Genomic DNA, 21,877 nt, shown 5'->3' with positions numbered 1-21,877 from the left:
CCTGCCTCAGCCTTCCAAGTGCTGGGATTACAGGTGTGCACCACCGTGCCCAGCTGAATCATACATTTATTCTAAGGAAAATAGCTAGGCTCTATTTTTATTTAGCACTTAGAAAACAGGTGTTCTGTTTTTCTTCATTTCCAGGGGTAATAAGCAAGGAGCTAATGAACGGAGATTTGAAAGTAAAAGGACTGGGACTTTTTACTATCAACATCAGAACACCACACTCAAAATAAAACTTTCATAAACATTTAACCAATTTATGCTGAAGATATGTTAACCTAGAAAATTACAATGAAAATTTGAAGAGGACACATTTCATTATGTTCTGTTGTTATTGTCATTCCACAAATGGATCACTAGGCATTGAAGGGTTAACTGCTTGAAGAAATAAAATACATGAGCCTTTTTAGTAGTAAGAGAGTAACATGAGATTAAGGCATTTAGAACTTTGTTATCAACAACATAAATAATTCTTACTGGCATCCTTCTAGGCATAAAAGGTAGCAGCAGTGAGTTATAAGTAGTTCTTTTTTTTTTTTTTTTTTCAAAAACAGTAACCTTTCTTTTAAAAATAATGAAGTGTGTCAGGTGTGGTGGTGTATGCCTATAATCCCAGAACCTGGAAGGCTGGGACAGGAGGATCACGAGTTCAAGTCCAGCCTGGACAGTTTGGTGACCTAGTGAGACCATGTCGCAAAAAATAAAGTGCTGGGCATGGCGGTACATACTATAATCCTAGCACTTGGGAGGCCAAGGCAGGAGGAACATCATGATGAATTCAAGGCTAGCTTAGGCTAAATAGTGAGTTCAAGGGCACTCTGAACTATATAGCAAGACCCTGTTTCCAAAAGTCATGGTTTTCTCTTTACCTGGATTTTATCTATGCTACAAATACCTGCCCCCCCGACAAGAAAAGCATGTATAGTTTTTCATTCAGGTGACCCTTAAAAAGTCCCCCCCAAAAAAATCCCTAAAGAAACAAACAAGCACAGGGGATATAGCTCATTGTGAAGACCCTGGGTTCAACCCCTAGTACCACAAAAATAATAATAGTAGAGAGAAAATATAAAAAATAAAAATAATCTTTCATAAATGCCTGTTCTCCCATCTCCCACGGGAGTCACTAGACTGCGTCAGTCCTACCTCTAAAATAATCTTCCTTTCATTGCTCTAACTTGTTAACTTTTCCAGCTTGGATTAATACAATAGTCTTTTTGTCCCACTGTTCTGCCACTGAGCTACTCCTTAGCCTTTTGAATTTTGAGACATGGTCTTGCTATGTTGCCCAGGCAGGACTCAAACTTGTGATCCTCCTGGCCCAGTTTCCCTAATGCACCGCTGTGCCTGGCTAACATCAGCCTCTTATTTGGGCACCTTTCTCTCTCGTTGTTGTTGTTGTTGTTACTGTTTTTGGTCTTTTGGGACAGGGCCTTGCTCTGTAATTCAGGCTGACTTTCAACTCACTCTGTAGCCCAGGCTGGCCTTGAACTTGCAGCAGTCTTCCTGCCTCAGCCTCCCAAGTGCTGGGATTACGGGTGTGTGCCACCATGTCTAGCATTTGGGCATTTTTCTTCTTGATTTTAAAAGCAAGTACTGGGCTAAGGATATAGCTCAGTGGTGCAGTACCTGCCTGGCAAATGCGAGGTCCTGAGTTTGATTCCCAGTACTCCCCCATCCCAAAAAAAGTACTAGTTGGGCAAGGGTGTCACACACCTGTACCACCAGCACTCAGGAGGCTGAGGCATGCCGTTGCCAAGGGTTCAAACTCAACCTGAGGGGCTGGGGATTTAGCTCAGCGGCAAAGCGCCTGCCTGGCAAGCGCAAGGTCGTGAGTTCGGTTCCCGGTACCGGAGAAAAACCAAAAAAAAAAAACAAAAACAAAAACTCAACCTGAACTACATAACTTTTTAATACTGATTTTGGGGGGGATCTTGTTGAGACAGGGTTTCTCTATACAGTTCAGGCTGGCCTTAAACTCACTCTGTAGCCCAGGCTGGCCTCGAACTCAGTGATTCTCCTGCCTTGGCCGCCTAAGTGCTGGGATTATAGGCGTGTGCCACCACACCTGGTTGAAAATAATTTTTAAGTAATTTTAAAAAATAAAGTAAAAGTACTTACTTTGACACTAGGCAAATAAAGAGAGATTTTTGTTTTGATTTTTCAGATTTGTTAGAGGAAAAGCCTCCTGGGTTAAAGCAGTCCTTTTCTCAGCCTTCTGCGTGGATGGGACTGCAGGTGTACACTGGTTAGGAAGGAATCTTTTGGGGTAATAAAGTTTAAAAGACACATGCAAATATGTAAAACTTCCGAAACTGTCAGTTTAGGGTGTGAAGAAGTGGACTTTCATTTAGCTGGGTGAGAATCATCCAGTATTTAAATTAAAAGCAAAAAAAAGGGAAACAACCCTGCTTTCAATTGTGGTCATGACTGTTAGAAATAAATAAATATTGTTGCCAGGCATGGTGGTGCACGCCTGTAATCCCAGCACTTGGAGGCTAAGGTAGGAAGACTGCTGTGAGTTCAAGCCAGCCTAGGCTACATGGTGCGTCTCTGTCTCAAAAAAGCAAGTAAAAAAAATCAGTATTGCTCTAATGGAGTTGCAGTTAGAGTGTTAGATTTCAAGATGAATGTTTATACCTCTTTTTCCTTCATAAAAATTGTTATTCCTCACAGTAGACTGTTTCTTTATTTTGTTCTTATGACCATACTGAACTTTATAATGTACATTCTTAGTAGAATTATTTTTGTGATGAGGATATAAATGAAAGCCAAACACAAACGAAAACCCTTATCAGTTTCTTTTTGGCCATATTCATAAATGTTAATTTATTGTGATTCTTTGAGAACTGGCTAGTTCGATGATCCCAGATCCATAAATAAATAAATGGTCTTAAAATTTTAGTTGTTAGTGAATAAAGACTTAATGCCTCTGTAATATATTTATGAGCAAATATTACTGATTTTTAAAAATTATCTTCTTTAAAATAGACTAAAAGAAAATGAACCAAGTCTTAGTTGTGGCTATAGTTGAAAGATGAGCTGTGGGTAATTAATTTTGTTCTTTGAAATTCTTTTTAGTGTGTATTGTTTTAAAATGAGGGGGGGGGCACAAAAAAAAAACCTTTATCACTTCAAAGCTTCTCTGCGCAGCATTCACTTGTCAATTCAGGGTCAGCCGTCTGGGTCAGAGTCTGGTTCGGCGCAAACTGCTCCCCAGGCAGCGAACCTAGCTCCGTACGGGAAGTGCTCCTGAGCACAGTGGCACTTGCGCATGTGCACATCATCTATGGCTGCTTTCAAGTACCAAGCAGTCATGAGCAGTTGCCAGCTTTGTGGCTCAAGGCTAACATTTATTATCAGATCCTTTGAAGACAAAATTGCTGACCCCCTAGTCTACAGCATTGTGAACATGTGAAGCAGCTGGCAAACAGTGTTTTCAATGTTAGCACTTTTTGTTAAATGGTGTGTCACTTTGTAGTCCAGGTAGGCCTTAAGCTTTACCCCAGGCTGGCCTTTCCTTTAGGATTCTCCTGCCTCAGCCTTCCCAGTGCTGAGATCACAGGCATGCACTACCATGCATAGCAGTTAACTACATTTTATAGACCTTTGCTGGTAACACCAAAATTTCTCCTCTTCCTTTTCTCATTGCAGCCTAAATTAACAATAGCAAAATGCAGGCGAAATGTGGAGAATTTCCTAGAAGCATGCAGAAAAATTGGTGTACCTCAGGTAATGCATTTAGCATTTTGTGTGTGTGTGTGTTCTTGAAAAGATTAGGTATTATCCTAAAATCTGTCAGAGATATAAGTCTGTAAAATCATATTACATAGACTGTTGAGATGTATCATAGGTCTGGGGATATAGCTCAGTGGTACAGCACTTGCCTTGCAAGCAAGAGGTTGAGGTCAAGTTTGATTCCCAGTACCACGAGAGAGAGAGAGAAAGAGAGAGAGAGAGAGAGAGAGAGAGAGATGTATCATTAAACTATTTGTTTGGCAAAAAAAAAAAAAAAACATACTATAGCAGTTCTGAACTAAGATGATCATTATTAACATGATGTTCAGTTGTAAGAGTCAGTCAACATTCTTTTGATTGTTTTCCTTATTTCCAACGACCTCACAAAGAAATTACAAACATATAAATGTAAATAATTATCTTGTAAGTATCTAATAAATATTATTTTTCTAAACATCTCTACCCTTTGACCTTTGTACAATGACATGTACAACATCTTGCAACATAAATACATCTCAGATTGAGAGTACTTCAGTTTGCTTCGTTTTTTAGCACTTGCTTGAATACTTCTTATGGATGTTAATTTTGAAATAATCTTAGAACTAGCACAGAAAATTCTTGTGTCCATTTTGCTCAGTTTTTTAAAATGTTAACATCTAATATATACATAGTGGTTGTCCAAACTAGGTAACGCTGGGACAATAATAGTATTAACTAAATTACAGCTGTCATTCACATTCTACCAGTTTTACCACTAAACTTTAATACTTCAGAGTATAGCACACTAGAGGCCATTTGTGCACACTAGAGGCCATTTGTGCACGCTAGTTCTGTTCCAAGGATTTACACCTGCCAGCTTCCTCAGTTACAATATTTTTCCCCTTTAGTAGTGCAGATAGTTAAACTTAGTTACTGATGTGATTAGGAAAATGAGCTGGATATAGTCTTTGTTCAGTTACCTTTTTTAAAAAGCAATTTGAAATGAACTAAGCATATACTCTCAGGAATATTATATTTTAATGATATGATACAGAGACAAATCTAAAGAAACAGCATGATACCTTAGGATCAGTTTTTTTGTTTGCATGCTGAGCAGATGCTTCACCACTGTATCACATCCCCAACCCCTGCAAGTCTTACATTTCATCCAACCTGCCAAGGACAAAAACATCACTCTTCTTTCACCTTGATTAGCTGTCAAGAGACTCAGAATTGGCCCTGGATCCATCAACAGTGTCATGGTTCCTCTCCAAATGAAGCCCTTGTTCCAGGAGCTTCACTATGACCTCCTTACCTGGTTCATCTTGATACCTGGGATCCCAGAATGCCAGGGCATCGCTTGTCCAGTCTGTAGCCCTTTTTGGCTGCCCTTTTCTTGTTGCAGAGCAGAAGAGCAAGTGCCCAGCTCCCTGGGGCATCTGCATTAGACAGCATGAATTCCCAGTTATTTTTCTCCTTTTTTTTTTTTTTTTTTTTAAAGAGATCATCATTATATTCTTTATTTTTTACTTTTTCTTTTGCTTTTTTTTTTTTTTTTTTCTGGTACCGGGAATCGAACTCACAACCTTGTGCTTGCCAGGCAGGCGCTGTGCCACTGAGCTAAATCCTCAGCCCCCCCCCTTTTTTTTTTTTTTTAAAATAACCTGAGAGTTATAAAAGAACTGAAACACGTAAAATGGCAGTGACCAAGGACCTGTTTTATTCCTGTGGACAAATTCAAAGCATATTTTCCTTTGTTTCTTTGTTTCTTTCTCTTTTTTTGATCTTTTTGAAACATGGTTACACTATGCAGTTCTGGCTCACCTTGAATTCACTTTGTAGCCCAGGCTGGCCTCCACCTCTCAGTGATCCTCCTGCCTCAGCCTCATGAGGGCTAGGATTACAGGCGTGCACCACTATGCCCAACTAGATTTTTCGTTTTTGTATTATTGTTTTATAAAGGCTCACCAGACCATGTTAAATATATTAATAGAGCATTTAATATGGCTTCTAGAGAGCTTGCATGTCTTTTCTCTGTATCAGTAGAGTTCTAACATGTGCACGTACACATTAACATCCAGTCCGTCCTCCCTCCTTCCCACTACCCACTTCCTTGGGCCGAGCTGTCCCGGCTTGCAGAGACATGCCTGGTGCCTGCTTCAGCTCCACACCACAGTGGCTCTGGAGTGCAGCGTGGGTGGGTCATGGGATGGGACTCCAAAAAGAAGCAAGGCATGCTGCCTTGGCTTAAGTCAGTATTTGTTCAAAGTGCTGTTTTCCAGCTTTACAAGACATTATGCTAGGCTTTACGGAATTATCCTGTCTCAGATTGAAAGTCCCTAACCTGAAATCTTCGAGAATGTTCTGCAGTCGGCAAAATAGGAAAACAGTGTACCTTCCAAGCACAAGGTCCTGAGTTCAGTTCCCAGTACAAAAAATAAAAGAATAAAAAAACTATATACCTTCAAACATGCATTTAAGTCAGTGGTATTATGGGCCAGCCACCATTTCTATCAGGGCTGTGCTACTTGAAGCCAAGTACAAAAATAGAAAAGTACAATTTTAAAAGACTGAGTCTTTTTCAGGGTGCTTAGTCTAAGGTTCTGGATGCAGCCTTCCTCCCTCTTCCTCTTGCACACCATAAAGAGGAAACAGTATCCCACAAAGGCCACCTCTTCCTTTTCTCCTTCTGCTGTTCACCCAAGTCGCTGACCACTGCCACCACTGCTGCCACCTGTTTAGACAGCTTCCTGTTACCCTGCCCTTTGCCACGCAAGTCGGAGGGAGGTGGATAAGTGCTCAACTGGAAGGTCCCAACTTGTGCCCTGGCCCCCCTCCCTCCTCCGCCTCCCCTTAGCCTTTACCGCAGCATCTCTGCTTGCTTTGCTGCCTTGAAAGGACAATTGGGGGTGAAATCATGGTCACTTTTGAAAATGTAAAATAGAAAATATTGTAGATATTTCTCAGATCCTACGATGTGCCCAAGTAATATGCATGAAGGCAAACAATCCCTTTTCCCCATGTAACTTAAAGGGTACACAAGCTAAGTTAGGGAGCATTAAAGAGTCCAGTTACTAAAAAATTGATTTATGAGGAGAGTAAGTATTCACTTTTATTATGGGTATTCACCTCTATGCTTTTATTAAACAAGTTGCATTTTAAAAAAAGACCTATCTTGGAGTATAAAACTTCTGTTTGAGTCCAGTATCTTGTTTACGTGTTAAAGAGTATTTTTGGGCTGGGCATGCCTGTAATCCCAGCACTTGGGAGGCTGAGGCAGGAGGATTGCCATGAATTTGAGGCCAGCCTGGGTTGTATAGTGAGTTCAAGGCCAGCCCAAACTGCATAGCAAGACCCTGTCTCAAAAAAAAAAAGCATTGAGGAGGAGGTTATCTCACCCCCTTTAAGCCAGCCTCCAGTTCTGCTCATGTCTTTAATGTTTATACTGGGTACCAGCAAACAGATTTCATGCTGTTATTTAGTAGTGAAATCAGTCTGCACATAGAAGTCATTTTGTTTTTCAGCATTTTATTTTTATTCATCATAATTAAAATGTTGCAGCACATGTAATTTTGACTTGTGATTGAAATGATTATACTGAACTCTGTGCTCAAATCTGCATTTCTGATCCACTGACCTTGTTTTTCTGTTTCCTTTCCTGCTCACACTTTGGACAGGACAATCTTTGTTCCCCTTCCGACATCCTTCAGCTAAACCTCAGCGTTAAAAGAACTGTCGAAACACTACTTTCTCTTGGGGCACATTCAGAAGAATCCAGTTTTGTCTCTCTGTCTGTCCAGCTTCTGGGTTTTGTGGCGTTTTACTGTACTTCGATGTTAACTCTCCGTATGCTTTATTCCTGGATCTTCCCCTCTCGCTGAAAGACTGCATTCCCATGATTTTCCGCCACATTCCTTGCACTTGGCCTGTTTCTCAGGCAGAATAGTTTATGTATGTGCTTTTTCCCCCTGGCATCAAGGAACTAATCTTAGATAATCCTCTCCTCAGAGGTCCATAGGAGCAGCTTATCACATCCATAAGCATTCACGATTGCCAACAAAACACGAGCACTTTCTCTCCTGATCATGTGGCCTTTTTTCCCTCTTATCATAAATGCTGAAGCATTTCTACTAATACAGTCCTGAACCTGTTCTTAGAACATGACATAAAAACTTTATTACTTCCACATGACAGTAAAACCCTCGCCTGAGCATTTCTGTATGCCTCAGCACAGCCTAAAGGTCGGTGTGTGAGCTGCTGAACCTCTCCATCAGCTGCTGCTACAGAAGAGTAGTATCCTGCCTGGTTAGGGATACCTTGTCACTTAGCTATCCGCCTTGAAATCCTGAGCTTGCCCTTGATTGAGAGGCACAGGTCCATGTAGGAGTCTGGACATTTGGAAGACACTGGCCATTTAGTCTTCATAACTTTAATTTGGTCAGAATGTTCAGCTTAAAGGTCATAAGGTTCTGTAAAATGCTGTTCTGAGCCCAGTAAATACATTTGCATATTCTCATGAAACACATGGCCCATGTGACCTTTAGGTACTTGTCCAGATTTCCTTAGCTTACTGAGATTGTGATTCACTTCTGTAATCCTACTTAGAATTTAAAGTTGGAATTTATATAATTTTTAATATAGTTGAACTATCCAAGTAGGTGAATTGGTATTTTATAGACTCTTGGGGAGATTATATCTGAACAGTAGTATGTAAAGTATTAGACTGCAGTTTTGGGTCTGTACCCAAGGAAACAAATATTGTCAGTGTTTTTCAAACTACTTAGTATATTTGTTTCTGGACCTTAATGTTACTTTATAATTAGCTTGGAATGGGGCCGAACACTTGGAGGCTGAGGCAGAAGAATCACAAATTCAAGCCAGCCCAGGTAATTTAGCAACTTAGTAAGACCCTGTCTCTAAATTTTAAAAAACACATGCATACATACATACACGCACACATACTTCCATACATAAATATGGAGGGAAGGAAGGTTGACTGGTTGGCTGGCTAGCTGGCTAGCTAAGGATATAGCTCACTGTGAGCATCCATGATTCAATCCTAGTACTGGAAAAAAAAAGAAAGAAAATCTTCAGTTTTATACAGTAGTGCCTTCCAGAGGTTGGGGTTTTGAGTTTGTTTTATTTTTAATATATCTAAAGAGTTAGTGATTATTGTTTTATAGAGCTTTGTTTGTTTAAAAAAACAAAAACATTTTTTAAAAAAACATGGCCTTAGGTATCATTTAGGGTGGTCGTGTGCATTCTCCTGAACACACAGTGGTCCCTGCAGCCCAGCCGGAAGATACAGGTGCACCTAGAAAGCCCCAGTCCCAAGGAGTGGGCACCACACCATGGGCTCAGCCACAGCGCTCCTGGAGAAGACCAGGGAATCAGCCCTGCAGAAAGCAGAGCACCAGGCAGATTGGTTTTCAATAGTCTGTATCTGGAGTAGGACTCAAAGTAGTTACACAAACTTAACTGCATTAGGTCAAAAGGTTCCAGTTACTTTGTTTTAGCAAAATAGCTATTAAGTAAAAGGAAAGTAAACACAAGTACCAGTAACTGCCTCAAAAAATACTTGCTATATTTTTATTACATATAACTTTTTGTAAAACTTCCTAGTAATATGCTATAAGAAGTGCCAATTGAGAAGCAGAGAGAAATCCACTTATCATCCTATCTATGTATATATATGTTTTTAACGGAACCAGCATTCTACTGAGTAGTCTCATTCTCCTGATTTAGTCGTAACAGAAAGCCAATGCTAAGTGGTACACTTAAGATTTTCCCTTTTCTCTTACAAGAAAGGATTAATCAAACAAGTTAATTAGGCAAACAAGATGTATTCAACTTCTTAAGCAAACATGTAAAACTTCAGACAAATTGGTGGTTAAGTTGTTACTAAGCTGACATAATAGTTGTCCAGCATAATTTAACCCATCAGATTCCAGAATATGAAATAGTTTACTTTTTCGCATACAATTGCTTTTTAATTTTGTAATTTGTTTATTTAACTAATTCAGATTGGGCCTTCTATGAATTATCCAGTATTGAGGAAAGTCTCTGAAATATATCTGAATCTCAGAAGCCTAGTGTACATCCAGGTTCTTCATGTGATCCCTGCTTGGTCTAAGAACCTGGTTTTCAGAACAGGATGATGAGGCAGGTAGGGGCTTCCCTTTTCATAAAACTCCAGTGATGTCACGAGCCCATCCTGTATTCCTGTGGTGTGTACCTTCCAAAACTTTCTCCTCATATGTTACTTATAGTTGCAGACTGTAATCATCCTGGTAACTTGGAAGAGTGTTTTTCCCCTGCCTGTTTTAAAGATTTGCATTAGTCTTTTATTTATCAAAAATAAAAGACTTTAGCTGGGGATGGTGGCACGCATCTGTAATCCCAAGGCTTGGGAAGCTGAGGCAGGAGGATGATCAAGAGTTCCAGACCAACCTGGGCTCCACAGTGAGTTCAAGGAAAGCCTGAACTACATATGAGACCTTGTGTCAAAAAAGAAAGGATATTGCTGTTTTTACTTCACAGTATTGTATTCTTCCTCTGTTGGATGTGTAAATGTATACTACTAGTCAAGTTTTGAATTTTCAAAATGATCTGTATGTACTTCAGTTGTGTTAATAAAGCGACAGTGAGTGTCAGACATGAGCTGTGTCTAACTCATACTAACAGGTCAGCTTTCCTGAGTACTGACTTTTCATATTTCATATAGTGATACTGAGGGAGAAGTGCTGCTTTTTTCCTTTTAGTTCTGTGATGTTTACCTTATATTCTCTTTTGTTTGTTTTTATGTCACGTTGTCCCACTGTAGGAGCAATTGTGCTTGCCTCTCCACATTTTAGAAGAGAAAGGTTTGGGCCAGGTTGCAGTGACGGTGCAGGCCCTCCTGGCACTCGCCCCACCCAAACAGCAGCAGCCACAGCAGCAGCTGTCTGCTGTGTAAGGACCACACGACCACGGGCATTGGCGTGGCCACCGTACGAGCAGGACACCGTGATTGCTGCTGCTGGCCATCTGCTTAACCAGAGCTCTTACGCATTCTAGAATGGACGTTTCCATGATTCCTACTGGGAATGTTTGGCTTCATTTCTCCATTTTAGGGGAGGTTCTATTCGTTTCCATTGATTCTTTTTTTTTTTTTAATGACATAGTTGAATTTCTCAAATGCCGTTTCTCATTACTGAGACCCCCCACAACACGGAAGCCCCTGCAGGGGCTAGACACAGGCAGGCTTGTTCCGGTAGCAGAGTGTGGAAGGCGCAGATGTGCAGCTATCTCCTGAGCTCTGGAGACAGCTAGGAACTGTGCGCGAGACTCTCCCGAGCATTTGCAGGTTTGCACTCAGTGGAGCTGGGGTGAGGCCTAGGGATCCATATCCGCATCCTTCCTGGTGGCTTCATGCAGCTTCAGGCTGCATTTGCCATGTTGGGGACACTGCCTCCACTGCAGTTCAGCCACATTTAAAATCAAAATCCATGTTAGGGTGACGCGGCCTGTTTGTCAAAGGTAAAGCAAGAATACTACAGCAAACCTAGACTGTGCACAGTAGGGCAGGTGGAGTTGTATCTAAAGCAGTGTTCCGGATGCTCTGTGATTCCAGTCACCTCTGCATCATCTTCCTGCTAGAGGATGGCCCTGGAGCAGCCCGCTGTGTGCTGGCTTCGGGGCGCCGCCTCCCCCCCAAGCTGCTCCCAGGATCCCTGGGCCCGCAGGCGCATTCCAGCCCTTACAGACACTTAGCTCCCCGGCCAGTGGGAGATGAGGGAGAGCAAGCAAGAGGGGCCAAAGGAAGCCAGGTTTCCTGTACCTGTCAGGTAACCTCTAGGACCTGGTGGGGTGAGAGCGCTTAGGGCTTCCTAGGAACTGTCCTCTCCATCTCCCCACCACAGGCTCTATCCCCAGTGCCCTCTCTGCCCAGCTGCGGCGAGCAAAGGGCTGAGGGCTCACAGGGTACAAGGGCGGAGCCTTTACCAAGTTTAAACCGTGTACCTTTTTAGTTGTCAGTCATAGCTTTTGGTGTTCACTGCCTTTGTAAACCAAGTAGAGTACGCATTGGTAAATGCCGCATCTCAGTACTTTGGACGAAGTCATTCTAATTATCTGAAATAATGTTTTCTCCGTGTTCTTGCAGGGTAAACTTTTCATTAGAACCTTACCACTTCGTTCAAGTTTAACATTATAACATTAACATCTGAGCTGAAAGCCCAATCCTTAAAGTCCTCACAGAATGAAAATAAAATGTTTATAAACACTTAGAGCCAGACCCACTACTTTCACAGGTCCAAGCACACCCGCCAACCATATAACTTGGTTAGAATTTAGCAGTACTTTTTTAACTAGATATTTTTCCTTCTAGTCAGCATTAAACCTCAGTAAAATCTCCAGCTTATGCGTTGTAATATAACATGTGGGGAATGACTCCAGAATGCATTACAGAATGCAACACTGACTATATCTCATTTTTATACAGGAATAAGTGGGAATTTCAGTTTATCTTAAATTTTATACTTAATATGAAACCTTAATGTATTTTTGTCAAGCTAATTCAAATTTGTGTTTGAATTGTTAGAAAAAAATTTTGTGTCCAGTTTTGGCTAATAGTAAAAGAAAAATATCAGATATATTGAATTCTTTCTGTCAGTGAGGCCAGCCTGAACTACACAGTGAGACCCTGTCTCAAAAGAAAGATCATAATGCTTTTGTTGGAGAATGTTGGTATTCAGTGTTTTGTATGTACCATACCTATATACCTTTTTTTAAAAAAACTGGAACAATTCCATTTAACATTTAGGCTTGCTAGATGTGTATGGTGAACGTGGCCTGGTCACACTTGCCCTGGGCGGGAAGAAGGAACACCCCCCCCCCCCCCCGGCACTGAGAGTGTCAACACCAACAGGCTCGGTGCCCTGGGCAGCCCCTGCCACCTACAGCGATTTCCCGTCAGCAGTTTCCAGGCCTTCAAATGCGTCTGCTGCACACTGCAAACCAGCATTCTCCTTAATAACCAGGTCTGGAAACTTCACAGGAGGAGGCCTGGGTATCTGGCTGGAACAGAAGAGAAGGCATAGCAGGAGGTCACTCTTCTTAACAGCTTCTTAAAATGCACCGCACAGCTAATCACAGAGTCTGTAATTTATCTTGCTTCCTACCGTCAGCAGCAACTAATGATGTGGGACTATGCTGACGAATCTGATGAATTTGAAAAACTTAAGTGCTTAAGTGGGTCTAGAAATGAAGGAAAACATGGATAGTAGGAGCCTTTTATTTATATGTTGCAGTGAGCTGGTTTACAGCAGATTCATTTTATTCTGAAAATGTTATAAACATGTAATTAGTAAAAGATTTTGTAAAACATTGTCCTATATTTGTATGTGTCTGTAAATATATTGCATAAGTTTAAGTATAAATGTCAGTATCATGTACGCTATTTGAAGTTGCCTGTATGCCACCTTACACATTGACATTAAAATAAAGCCAACACTTCAGTAGCATGTAATGAATGTTTGGAAATGTTCATATCTAAACTATAGTTTCCTTAGCCAGGCAGCCAAGGATGGGATATCTAACTCACTGAAGCAACACCAGAGGATACTACTGTAATTTTACTAAAACAGCCCTTCGAGTTTAAAGAAGTACAGATAGCAAGATTGCCCTGTAGTTGAAGTTGAATAGAGGTCTTATCATGAAATAAATGTGACACTTGCGAACAGCTTTTCTCTCAGAAGTTTCCAGCTGTGCTTTAGAGAAAGCATTAGCATCCCTAGACATTGTTTTGGTTGATCAGGGCAAGCATGACCTGGGGGGGTTGTTGTATAAGGGAAGCGGAATGACACAGCTGTGCTGTGTTCCTGGCATTGGGAAGTATTTTCATATGCCAGCCCTCCTCCAGTCTTAATACGCCACAAGGTGGGAATAGTTGTGTCTTGTTGAAAATATCTCCAAATTTTAAACCAGCACGGTGGTTCATGCCTGTAATCCCAGCACTTGGGACACTGAAGCAGGAGGATCACCACAAATTCAAGGATAGCCTGAACTACATAGAAAGACCCTGTCTCAAAAACAAAAAACAAAAAAAAAAAACCAACTCCAAGCTAGCCTTCCAGAGAACCTGTGTGTCATCTTTACCATGTGTGAGCCATGTATCCTAACACCCCATTTCTAGCTTGTCTATAATTTATACCCCAGAATGTTGCTGGAGCAGTATATGAATATTCTGCCACCCTCCCCCAATAAAAACACTAATCGAAAAGGCAGGAACAAGCATTTGTTAAAATTTATTGTGTAATTAGATAGAATCAGATACACCCAAGAGTTTTTCTGTTAAGAAAGTGCAAGAGGAATAGACTGCTAAAAATACTTCTTCTAAGCAAAGTCCAATGTATGAGGCAAGCCTAAAGCAATGGTGTAGTCCTAGTTCAGGTGAAATCTCCAGGTTTTACCTGGTAATGTCCAAAGAAGTAACTCGTAGATGAGTTCTCTGTGATGCTTCCAGTCTTCAGAATTCCAGCAGCAAGGACAGGAGGTAATTAGGTCACTTCTTACCTCTTCGTTTTTGTTTGTCCTTGTCTTTCCCTTTCGAATCCTTACTGTCATCTTTCTCCTTCTTAGGCATTTTGAAGCCTCCAATTTCCCTCCGTATCACGGTGCCCCGCCACCAGGCCTGTAGCTGGAAGAGGAAGGGGAAGTGAGTACCACTTAGTGTGTGTCTGCCATGCTGCTCCCCTTCCCACGGAAGCCTCAGACTTCAGAGTGGCCCGGCACTGTCGCTACAGTAACGCTTCCCTGTGTGCACAACTTGGAGAATGTGGTGAGGCCAGGTTCTCCTTCATGCTTAGAACCCTGACGTCCTTGAACTCCTTGCCTCTAGGAAGATCCAGGAGAATCTCAGTTACCTGACTCAGTCAGAAATTCAGGAACCGAGGGCTGGGGATTTAGCTCCATGGCCTAAGTGCCTGCCTGGCAAGCACAAAGTCCTGAGTTCAGTTACCGGTATGAGGAAACAAACAGCAACAGCAACCAAAAAAATGCAGGAACTAGTCAGATGGCTTCACTAGGCTGCCTAGTCCATTTCTTATCTTTAGTAATTGACTAAATCTTACTTTCAAAAAGGATTTAAAGGCTGGAGGTGCAGTGGCACACGCCTGTAATCCAAGTACTGGAGGCTGATGCCAGAAGATTACCTCAGGTTCAAGGCAAGGCTGGGCTACATTGTGAATTCAGCAAAACAAAGGGCAGGGGATATAGCTCAGCAACACACCTGCCTGGCAAGTGCAAGGTCCTGAGTCTGATGTCTGGTACCTGCCGCCCCCCAAAAAATTTAAAGAGCTCTTTGACTAGGAATGTAGTCAAGGCTACTTGGAAAATCATCCTAGGCCGAGGATATAGCTTAGCGGAACAGCACCTGCCTGACAAGCACAAGGTTCTGAGTACCAGTACCAAAAAAAAAAGGTCAAAAATCATCCTAAGCCTTAAAGACTGGGAGAAACTCCACCAATGAAAACAAAAGTAGTCCAGCCAGTTCTTAGATTTTGGCCCTAAATCAAAGAATCTTGACAAATGGAAAATAGGGAAGCTTGGTAAATATTTGCTAATCATACATCCAACTCTGCTAACATCTGGTCCTCAGTGGATGTCAAAGCTACCTTTTTTGAAAGATTCTTCCACTAAATTGCCTTTGTAGTATGAGAATGTGTTAGTATAAAATAACAAAATGTAAAAAGTAAGGAGCTGGGCGTGGTGGCATACACTTGTAATCCCAGCACTCAGGAGGCTGAGGCAGGAGGATCACTGTGAGTTCGAGGCCAGCCTGTGCTACATAATAAGTTCAGGGCCAGCCTGAACTTAGTAGCAAAACCCTGTCTCAAAAAGATGAAAAAAAGAAGGGGGAGCTTCCTTTTTTAGTCCAGCCCCTCATCTACAACTCAAACTATAGTTTGCTGCCTGGGGTCTCCACAGATACACCTCTTGGGGTGGGTGTTTCCCAGGCAGCAGCTTCAGCCCAGCTGATAGTATTATAGTTTTTGTTTAAAACATTTCCCAAAGTGTGTGCCCCTGCTAGTTTCGTCATTGCTAACAGGTGAGCTCACAGAAAACTAAAACATCTCTTTTGCTAACCAGCTGCTTGATCCCTCAGCTTTTTGGCAAGCACCTCCCTCAGGCCTCAGCAGGTCACCTGGGCTGGCTTACAAACAGGATTTTGAGCAGCAGGATACTCAGGAGTCACTCTGCCAAGATCTGGTTTAGATCAGAGGTGGTCGTCCCTGGCCCTCAGTTTTGCTCGCACTCCACACCTTTGCTTCCTTATCCACATCAGCTGCTCTGCGCTTGTACCTGACAGAACAAAGGCCAGCCCTGCGTGCTGGTTTGCTCCATCGTAAAGGGCCATGTGTACTTTGGTTTTGGTTTCTAAGACAGGGTCTTGCTATATAGTTTGGGCTGGCTTCGAATTCTCAGTGATCTTCCTGTCTCCGCTTTCCAAGTTCTGGGATTACGGGTGTGCATCACCACACCCAGCTCCAAAGTTCCACTGTGTTTGATAACGGATGAGAAAAGCTGTGTCCCTTGGCAGTAGAGTAGCTATGACCTGGGGGCTCCAGGACACCAGCCAGTTACAGTTCTCTACCTTTATGGCACTCTTCAGTTCCAGCACATCCTGTTCCATCTTCTTCCTGGTCTTCTCCTTTTCTAGGCGATCTTCAATGATGACCTGCTCATACTCCCGTATCTGCAAAGATAGACATTAATCCTGTCACCAAACTTGCTGGGCTAAACTATGGCCTGACTAGCCCTGCATTTTCAATACAGAGTTTTAAAATAAAACATGCTACATGTAAGCTATACCAAATACTACTGGACTGTAGTTACATATTAACTGTATAATGTTCCCACTATTGTTCAGTGTAATTCAAATTTAAGGTTTAAAATCTTGTATACAAATGAAATACTCAAGATACCTAAGTAGAGTACAACAACTATTGATAATCTCCTACCTCTTTTGTCTATAACTCACTATTATTTGTCTATTTGTTTTCCTGAGAAACTATCTTGTAGAAAACAATATGTAAAACAATAACCATTGATAATTTCCTACCACTCTGTCTGTAATTTGGCAAGCCCCCCCCCATTATTGTTATCCTTCTCTTACTCTTTAAAATAAAAAATAATAAAAAAAAAGAAATACTCGAGCCAGGTGTGATGGTGCACACCTGTAATCTGAGCCCTTGGGAGGCTGAGGCAGGAGGATCATTGTGAGTTCAAGGCCAGCCTAGGCTTCAAAGTGAGTTCAAGACCAGCCTGAACTGCATAGTGAAACGGTCTCAAAAAGACCAAAAAAAAAAAAAAAGTGATCATTTACCTCAACATACTATGACTTTTTTGAACTTTGGTAGAATGTACATACCCAAATAACTGTCTTTAAAAAGAGAAATTTAGGCAGTTCCATACTTATTCAGTGATTAACCCATAATCAGAAGCTCTTTGGAAATTATAAACTGAGCATGGTGGTATATACCTGTAGCCCCAGCCCTCAGGAGACTGAGGCAGGAGGATTGCCATGAGTTCAAGGCAAGCATGCACTACATAGTGAGTTCAAGGCCAGTCTGAGCTATGTAGACTCTGTCTCAAAAATCCAAAAATAAAAATAATAAAAATTATAAAAAAGGAGAAATTTACGTTCTTCCACACTCATCCAGTGATGAAGCCATAATCAGAAGCTCTTTGGAGAACAGCTGAAGAAATGCATGAGCACCAAACCAATCCTACAAAGAGTACTAAAAGATATTCTAGAAAGAGATAAAAAGACAAAAATAACTTCAAGAACAACAACAAAAAGGAACCACCAAGCAGAGCAAGCAATTAAACAGAGGGAAAAAGGAGGAACCAACAGCAGGAAAATAACATGACAAAGATAAGCCAATACACATCAGTTTTAACCATCAGTGTAAATGGTCTCAATTCACCAACCAAAAGAAGCAGACTGACAGAGTAGATCAAGAAACAAAATCCAACTATATGCTGTATACAAAAAACACATTTAACTGAAAAGAAAAGCTCAGTGGCACAAGCACCTGCCCGGCAAGCGCAAGGTCCTGAGTTTAATTCCCAGTACCAAAAGAAAAAAAAAAAATGAAATTCATAGACTGAAAATTAAAGGATTGAAAACAATACTCCACATGACAGGAACCCAGAAAAAAAGCGGGTGTCGCTATTCTGTTTGCAGACAACATGAACTTCAAACCAAGAACAATCAAAAGAGTTAAAGAAGGTCACGACATACTTTTGAAGGGAAAACTTCAACAGGAAGAGGTAACAGTCTACGCACCAAATATAGGAGCACCAGCTATATAAGACAAATTTTAACAGACATGAAAAAATGAAATAAGCAGCAACACAACCATAACAGGGGACTTTAACACCCCATTGTCACAAAGAGGTAGATCAACTAGACAAAAAATGAGCAAAGAAATAACAGAACTTAACCAAACTTGTGAACAAATGGACTTAGTAGACCTTTATAGAGTGTTCCATCCAACAGCATCAGAATACACATTCTTCTCAGCTGCACATGGGACGTTCTCTCAAATAGACCATATGCTAGCACATAGAACATGCATAAGTAAATGCAAAGGAAATTATCCCATGCATGCTATCAGACCGTAGTGCAATGAAACTGGAAATTAATGACAAAAGAAATCACGAAAACTCCATAAACACATGGAAATTAAATAATGCCCCCCCTGAACAACCAGTGGGTCACAGGTGAAATCAAAGTAGACATTAAATGATATTTATAATCAAATGAAAATGTAGCTACAACTTACAAGAACCTGTGGGATGCAATGAAAGCAGTCCTCAGAGGAAAATTTATAGCAGTGAATTCCCACCTCAGGAAAACAGAAAAACACAAACAATCTTGTGCTGCACCTCAAGCTTCTAGAAAAAGAAGGGCAAGTCAAACCCAAAGCCCAAAGAAGACAGGAAATTATAAAGCTCAGGGCAGAAATTAACACAATGGAGACTGAAAAATGAATAAAATAAACCCCTAGCCAACCTTATAAAAAAAAAAGAAAAGAAAAAACTGAAATACATGCAATAAGGAATGAAAGGGGTGAAATCACTGCAGATCCTGTAGAAATTCAGAAGATCATCAATACCTACTTTGAAAATCTTTACTCTCATAGGATGGAAAACACAGAGGAAAAGCACAGATTTCTAGACACATATGAATTACCAAAGGTGAGTGAAGAAGATACAAAAATCCTGAATAACTCAATATCAGCCAGAAAAATTGAGAATGTAATAAAAAACTTGCCAGTGGGGCCAGGGATATAGCTTAGCAGCACAAGTGCCTGCGTGACAGGCACAAGGTCCTGAGTCCAATTTCTGGTACCAGAAACAAACAAAAAAACTTGCCAATAAAGAAAAGCCCAGGTCTTAATGGATTCACAGCTGAATTCCACAAGAAATTTAGAGAATTTTATCACCAATTCTTCTTAAACTCTTCAATGAAATTGAAAGGCAAGGAATTATCCCCAACTCATTCCTGGAGGCAAGTGTTATCCTTTTTTTTTTTTTTTTTTTTTTTGGCAAGTATTATCCTGATACCAAAACCAGAGAAAGATCCAACCAAAAAGGAGAACTACAGGCCAATCTCCCTAATGAATATAGACACAAAAATCCTCAGTGAGACCCTGGCAAACAATGCAACAAATCAAGAAGATTATACACCATGACCAAGTGGGATTCATTCCAGGAATGCAGGGATGGCTCAATATATGCAAATCAATTAATGTAATACACCATACTAATAGAGCCAGAGACAAAAATCACATGATCATCTCAGTATATGCAGAAAAAACTTCTGATAAAGTCCAACACTTATTCATGATACAAACCCTACAGAAAATTAGCATAGATGGACTTTACCTCAATCTGATAAAAGCCATCTGTGACAACCCAACAGCTAACGTCATTCTAAATGGTCAAAAACTGAAAGCTTTCACTTTTAAAATCAGGAACAAGACAAGTAATGTCCACTGTCACCACTCCTATTCAGTATAGTTCTGGAAGTATTAGCCAGAGCAACTAGACAAGAGAGAGAAATAAGACGAATAAGGACAGCAAAGGAAGAAGTGAAATTATCATTATTCACAGATGACATGATACTCTACATAGAAGACCCCCAACTTGACCAAAAGGCTTACAGATTTAATAACCAAATTCAGTAGTGTAGCTGGATACAAAGTCAACACTTAAAAAAATCAATAGAATCCCAGTACACAAACAACAAATAGACTGAGAGAGAAATTAGGGAAACCGCACCTTTGACAGTAGTACCTAAAAAGATGAAATACTTAAGAATCAATCTAACAAAAGAAGTAAAAGATCTAACAGTGAAAATTATAGTACTCTGAAGAAAGAGATCAAAGAGGACATCAAAAAATGGAAAGATAGGCCAGGTGTGTTGGCACACGCCTGTAATCCCAGCACTCAGGAGGCTGAGGCAGGAGGATCATTGTGAGTTTGAGACCAGCCTGGGTTACAAAATGAGCTCAAGGCCAGCCTGAACTACACAGCAAGACCTTGTCTCAAAAAGACCAAAAAAAAAAGAAAGAAAAAAAAATGGAAAGATACTCCTTGTTCATGGATAGGAAGAACTAACATTATGAAAATGGCCATATTCCCAAAATTGTTGTACAGATTCAATGCAATCCCAATTAAAATACCATTAATATACCTCACAGATCTAGAGAAAACATTCCTAAAATTCATCTGGAACCAGAAGAAGCCTAGACTAGCAAAAGCAATCCTGGAAACAAAGGAAAGGCAGGAGGCATCACAATTCCTGACTTGAAATTATACTGCAAAGCTACTGTAATTAAATCAGCATGGTACTGGCAAAAAAACAGACTGAAGATCAATGGAACAGATTAGAAGATGCAGACACAACTACAAACACACTTAGTCATCTTTGACAAAGGGGACAAACATGTTCACTGGAAGAAAGATAGCCTCTTTAATAAATGGTGCTGGAAAAACTGGCTTTCCACACACCAAAGACTAAAACTAGACCCGTGTCTCTCACCATGCACTAAACTGAAGTCAAAATGGATCAGAGATCTAAATATTAAAACAGAAGCACTAAATCTATTGGAAGAGAAAGTACGTAAAAATCTTGAAGCTATAGGGGTAGGCAGAGAGTTCAAGTTCATGAACAAAAACCAATCTGCATGGGAAATGCTTCAAAGAATCAACAACTGGGATCTCATTTTATTGAAAAGTTTTTGCACATCAAAAGAAATCACAACAGAGTAAAAGAAAATCCATGAATTGGGAAAAAGTTTTAGCCAACTGCCCTTCAGACAAAGGACGTCTATCTAGAACATATAAAGAATTTTTTAAAAAATCAGGCCCCCAAAATTGAAGGACCCAATCCAAAAATGGGCATCTGAGATGAATACACACTTCTCAGATGAAGAAATACTAATGGTGAATAAATACATGAAAAAATGTTCCATATCATTAGTCATTTGAGAAATGCAAATTAAAACAACACTGAGATTCCATCTCACCCCAGAAATAATGGCTATCATCAAGAAATCAACCCATAACAAATGCTGGAGAGGCTGTGGGGAAAAAGGAAGCCTTCTCCACTGTTGGTGGGAGTGTAGATTGGTGAAACCACTGTGAAAATCAGTTTGGAGATTCCTCAGAAAACTGGGATTAGAAGTCCCACTTAACCCAGCTATTCCCCTTCTGGTATTTTCCCAGAAGAATTAAAAACATACCACAGCGATATATGTGCACCCATGTTTATAGCAGCACAATTTGTTCTAGCTAAATCTTGGAAACAACCCAAATGCCCATCAACTGAAGAATGGATAAAAAGATGCGTTTTTTTTATACAATGGAGTATCACTCAGCTATAGGAAAAGATAAACTCAAGGCTTTTGTAGGTAAATGGATGCAACTAGAGACCATACTCATAAGTGAAATAAATTGGACCCACATGTGTAAACATCCTATTGTGTCCCCTGTAGGAACCTGAAAGAGTAAGTAAAACTCAAAACATACAATAGATGATATGAAAGGGAAAGAAATTTCTCGAAGGAACAACTGGGATGAGGGAAAGAAGAAAAAGAAGGCAAAT

The 21,877-nt window shown here is 40.6% G+C and overlaps 2 protein-coding genes across 12 annotated transcripts in view; one reads left to right on the top strand and one right to left on the bottom strand.

Moving 5' to 3' along the window:
* Positions 1-13,225, top strand: part of Lrch3 (leucine-rich repeats and calponin homology (CH) domain containing 3) — an 88,306-nt gene extending 75,081 nt beyond the window's left edge. For 2 of the 8 annotated variants that reach the window (XM_005383085.2, XM_005383087.2), the window contains exons 19-20: positions 3,655-3,732; positions 7,395-8,613. In XM_005383085.2, the coding sequence (XP_005383142.1) occupies positions 3,655-3,732; positions 7,395-7,598 (282 nt within the window). In that variant the 3' untranslated portion in view covers positions 7,599-8,613. Of the gene's footprint in view, positions 1-3,654; positions 3,733-7,394; positions 8,617-10,540 lie in introns of those variants that run through there. The other 6 variants (XR_001233690.1, XM_005383086.2, XM_005383089.2 and 3 more) reach the window with 6 other exon arrangements.
* A 759-nt stretch (positions 13,226-13,984) lies between these two features.
* The window catches only part of Iqcg (IQ motif containing G), a 37,030-nt gene continuing 29,137 nt past the window's right edge, over positions 13,985-21,877 (bottom strand). For all 4 annotated transcript variants that reach the window (XM_013513365.1, XM_013513363.1, XM_005383090.2 and 1 more), the window contains exons 10-11: positions 16,352-16,453; positions 13,985-14,395 (exon numbers count right to left, since the gene is read on the bottom strand). In XM_013513365.1, coding sequence (XP_013368819.1) covers positions 14,261-14,395; positions 16,352-16,453 — 237 coding nt within the window. In that variant the 3' untranslated portion in view covers positions 13,985-14,260. The remainder of the gene's footprint in view (positions 14,396-16,351; positions 16,454-21,877) is intronic.

The sequence above is a fragment of the Chinchilla lanigera genome, unplaced genomic scaffold (assembly GCF_000276665.1).
Source record: "Chinchilla lanigera isolate Chin_1 unplaced genomic scaffold, ChiLan1.0 scaffold00019, whole genome shotgun sequence".
NCBI classification, from domain to species: Eukaryota; Metazoa; Chordata; class Mammalia; order Rodentia; family Chinchillidae; genus Chinchilla; species Chinchilla lanigera.
The sequence above is the reverse complement of the archived record's forward strand: the minus strand, read 5'-3'. Positions and strand labels throughout refer to the sequence as shown.